The 4,483-nt window shown below is 29.1% G+C and overlaps 1 protein-coding gene across 1 annotated transcript; it reads right to left on the bottom strand.

Moving 5' to 3' along the window:
* Nucleotides 524-4,051, bottom strand: LOC105158544 (transcription factor MYB114). The gene is made up of 3 exons (XM_011075327.2): nt 3,741-4,051; nt 3,527-3,656; nt 524-1,109 (listed from the first exon to the last, which is right to left on the bottom strand). Exons 1-3 carry the CDS (start codon nt 3,862-3,864, stop codon nt 650-652), a joined length of 714 nt encoding a protein of 237 aa, XP_011073629.1. The 5' UTR covers nt 3,865-4,051; the 3' UTR covers nt 524-649.

Consider the following 4,483-nt stretch of genomic DNA (forward strand, 5'->3'; position numbering starts at 1 on the left):
TTAGGTTAAAAACGTATGCTCCTCAGTTGCCAAAATTCGATCAAGCAATTTAGGGTTTCAAAATAAAAAGAGTCAACATAAGTATAGGTTTTCATAATGCTTTTCTTCCAGAAAAAAATTAAAACCACACAGCCCAGACCAACAACGAACGGATGGGTGGTCTCGGTGTGGCTTTTCTACCATAATCCACCTATCTAATGAAATTAGTAGTCATTTCATTTCCAACTTCCATCTGTCCGTTGGCATAATTGATCACTATACCAATATAACTGTCAAAAGAAGATTAAAAATACAATTTACTCCAAGTAATATGAGAACTGAAAAAAAAATTCTTATAAATTATCCTCTAAAATAAAGAAAATTATCTTCCTATCAATGATTTACGTAGAGGAATAATTTACTTTATTTTTCAAAATTCATAAAAATAATTTGTTTTTTCATTTTTTATAAATTTTTTTTTACTTATTTAACATATCGCAGGATCGGAGTATATTGCATTTAACCCTCCAGAGAAGAGGAAAAAGAACCGGAATACCAATATGTAACTCTATTGTTTTCAACTTTAAAATAATAATAATAGTAATTATAAATTATTGAAACGTTATGCCACCCGACACCCGCGTACTAACAAGCCCAATTACACACCAAATTAGCATTCTTCGCCAAAGCACAAAAGTTCCCCAACATCCAGGTCAATGTTGAAATCGCCGAACGCATCATCACGATCATGCAAACCCGTCGACGTCTCGCCTGTTTGTTTCTCTAGATCGGCAACCATACCATTCTCTACATTCGTCGTTTCAAGCAAGTTGCTCCACCACCTTATGCATTCATCAGCTTCAGAAGATGGGCGCTGTCTGTTTTCGAGATCTTCATGATCAGTTCTGGGGCCAATATTTGATTGAGTTGTTTCTCTTATTTTCCTCGGCCAAGGTACTTTTAAGTTGGAGGGAATTCGAGGTCGGGGTCTTAAGATGTTGGTAGTGGTAATTATTTTCTCGACTTTGGTTTTCAGTTTGGTCCTCTCTGTTTTCTCGATTTGGCTGTTCCAGAAGTTTTTCACATCGTTTGCTGTTCTTCCCGGAAGTCTACCGGCTATCAGTGACCATCTGGATAAATAAATTATTCAACCAAAATTTTAGATGAGTGTTAAGAGCCATAACATAATTTTAAAAATTATGTATTATATAGAGTATTAAATGTATTTGTTTGCAGGGCAAACTATTTTTTTAGTCTCATAAAATAGAGTAGAATTTTTTTTTGGTACCACAATTATTACAGATTTCGCTTTTAGTCCCATAAAACTCATAATCACGTATTTTTAGTTTTAAGAAGTCATGTGCATAGTGATTTTGAGACTTAAAGGCGTTGTGGTTGTAGGATTAAAAACTCTCAAAATCACACTTTTTTTTCTTTACTAAAAATGTGTGATTTTAAATTTTTATAGGACTAAAAGCATCACTTATCATAATTGTGCTGGCAAAGACGTTAGGAGTGTGTGCTTGGAAATAAATCTATTCTTGCAGTGCGTACAAAACCTGTTTAAGTTTAGGTATTGGACCAGGCTAGTTAGGTGTAGTTACCCGTCGAAACATCATTACAGAGAGGACAACTTGAAAAACATAAATTAATATGATATATGTCTCCAAAGGTCCCACATTGTTGTGACTATCTCTAATCATGCAATCCTACAAATTCATAAATGATAATTGTTATTAAGAGGGTGTCTGGCTACGCATTTTTAGACATTATAAATTGCTACATTCTATAAGATATATTTTAGAAGTTTATAAGATATTTGATTTTATTTTAAAAATAAATTTTTAAAGTATTTGAATAAAATAAGATATTAAAATTTATAAGATGTTTCGTATCTTATAAAATATTAGAATATTTGACGGTCTTTTTCTTGGTTAAATGAGCAAGAAGGACATATGATACTATTACAATCAAATAAAATATTATTTCTCAACACACTTTATATTAAAATATTTTTAAAATACTTTAATAAATAGTACATATTTGTTTAACTCCAAATAAAAATTTAATAAGTTATCTGTTTTTACAAAATAAAAGAGAAATTATTATCGACACTTTTGAGTAAAAACAATATATATATGTATGTTCATGCTAGTTTAATATTAACATAATTTATATTTTTTGTTAATATAATAACTATATTTAATCATATAATTTTTTATATCTTGAACTTATGTTTTTTTCGTCAATATAATATAATAGCAATCTTAGTTTTGTTTATTTATAATAATTTATTCTTAAATAATGAAATTTTTTGTAATATACAAAAATTAAATAGAAATAAAAAAATTTGAAAATCTAGAGAGAGTGTGTAGCATGTGTTTGCGTGTGTGTGAGAGAGAGTATGAGGGTATTTTATCGAAAAAAATGCAAAATACTCTCATGTAGTATGAGATATATCTCTATGTGAAAAAATACACGATGTTTTCTTGCGATTTTAGATTATTTTTATGATTAAAATATTATTTCATATATAATATATCAAATTATATGTACTAAAATTTATCATTTTATTTATATAATTAAAATGTAATCTTTTTTTACATTTATAATTATATGAATATATATTACACAAATATACAATTAGATTTATGTCGTTAATTTAAATTAAGTAAAATTTATATCATTAATTTATCAATCAAATTTAACCTTAGATTCAAATCAAATCCAACGATTTTAAATAATATAAGCATCATCTTATAAAAAATAAAGAAAAGCGCATGTAATCCACGCAACCATGTGAGGGGTAATTTTTGCTTTATTTAAAAAAATATAAGGGCGACAGATTGCTAATTCTTTTTTCTATAAAAGGATAAATTGTTTATTTTCAATATCACATTGGCTGAATTGCATTTAACCCTATTTTTATCTTACGTATTGATCTCAGAGACTTATGAGATGCTTAAAAAAAGTTGTATCAAATTAACTCTCTTTTAAAATTTTATAAGATCCAAAATATTTTATTTAAAAATCTTATATAACCTCTTTAAAAAAAAAAATCACCAGACGATATTCTTGAACTTATAAACTCTCAAACATCTTTTAAAATATTTTGAGGAACTTATAGACATAGCCGAACACCCTCTTAATTGAATTACACATAATTTATATGATGTACTAGAGTTTTATTAACAACGGAAGTATCAATCAAGATATTGAACTAATTGTAATCCTCTGTAATTATGAATTAATTAATTAAGACTAATACTCAAGTCTTCTTCTCTACGATTTAAAATTTAAAATGATTAAAGAAAAAAACTATTTAATATTAATATGAGAAAATGCATGTGGGGAGGAGCTCAAGTCTATATTTTAAGTCTTGATCATTGCTGAGAAAAATTAAGACCAAACTAGAAGAGAACTCTTCTTGTACCTTAAAAAACACGAACACAAGGTTTCCTCATCGGAGTTCAAAATCCAACGAGAAGCTAAAATAATTAAGAATGGGCATTGGGGAAAACACACACTAATACATATAAAGAAATACCTGTTGCCTAACAGCTTATGAAGCCTAATAATGAGGTCAACTTCATCTTTAGCGAATTGGCCTCTTTTGATATTTGGCTTCAGATAGTTCAACCATCTCAATCTGCAACTCTTTCTGCATCTACTCAGCCCTGAAAATTCAACCCAAAAAAAAGCATATATTTTAGCATACAAATATTAGTTAACCAATAAAAATAGGTTAGAAGTATTATCACCTGCTCTCATAGGGACAAGATGCCATTTTCCCTCTCCGTACTTCTCAATGCATTTCTTCAGGAGCGTATCTTCTTCGGGAATCCAAGTACCTTTCCTCACTCCAACCGAAATATTCTTCTCCATGTGTTGTCTTCACTCTTTGCCGCTTCGGACTACGAATCCGAGTCATGAAGAAGGCAAGTTAAGGGGAAGGGCGAGGATTTATTCAATCAAATAGTTGGGCTAGCTCGTAGAGTATGGCGCCTAGAGGAGGGTGCCGTTATGTAATAAAAAGAACTACCTATCATATGACTATATGTTGCATTGAAAGATATATCTTTAAAGGAACATGTAGACATATGATTTATATAGAAATTAGGTACATGCCATAAGCACGTGAAAACGGACCTAGAAATTTAGGGAACATGTAATTATCTGGGTTTTTTTGGGTTATATGGATCCAAATCTTATTAATTAATTTATAAGTTTGAATTTTTTATTGTAAAATAGTAATGTACTCTGTATGATATTTCATGTGCGATACATATTATGTTTTATATATAAATATATGTATATATATGTGATGTAGAATTCGTACAACTTTTTATTCATATGATAACAAAGTGCAGTTTAAGATATGATAATTATATCAATTTACAAAAAGAATTCGAATTATTAATTTATATGCACTTTGGTTTCCTTTATTATGCTTTTACGTCCGTATCTGGCAACCGTAACGCAAATATTTTCAAAATACAGTCAT

This window comes from Sesamum indicum, linkage group LG3 (assembly GCF_000512975.1).
Source record: "Sesamum indicum cultivar Zhongzhi No. 13 linkage group LG3, S_indicum_v1.0, whole genome shotgun sequence".
NCBI lineage: Eukaryota > Viridiplantae > Streptophyta > Magnoliopsida > Lamiales > Pedaliaceae > Sesamum > Sesamum indicum.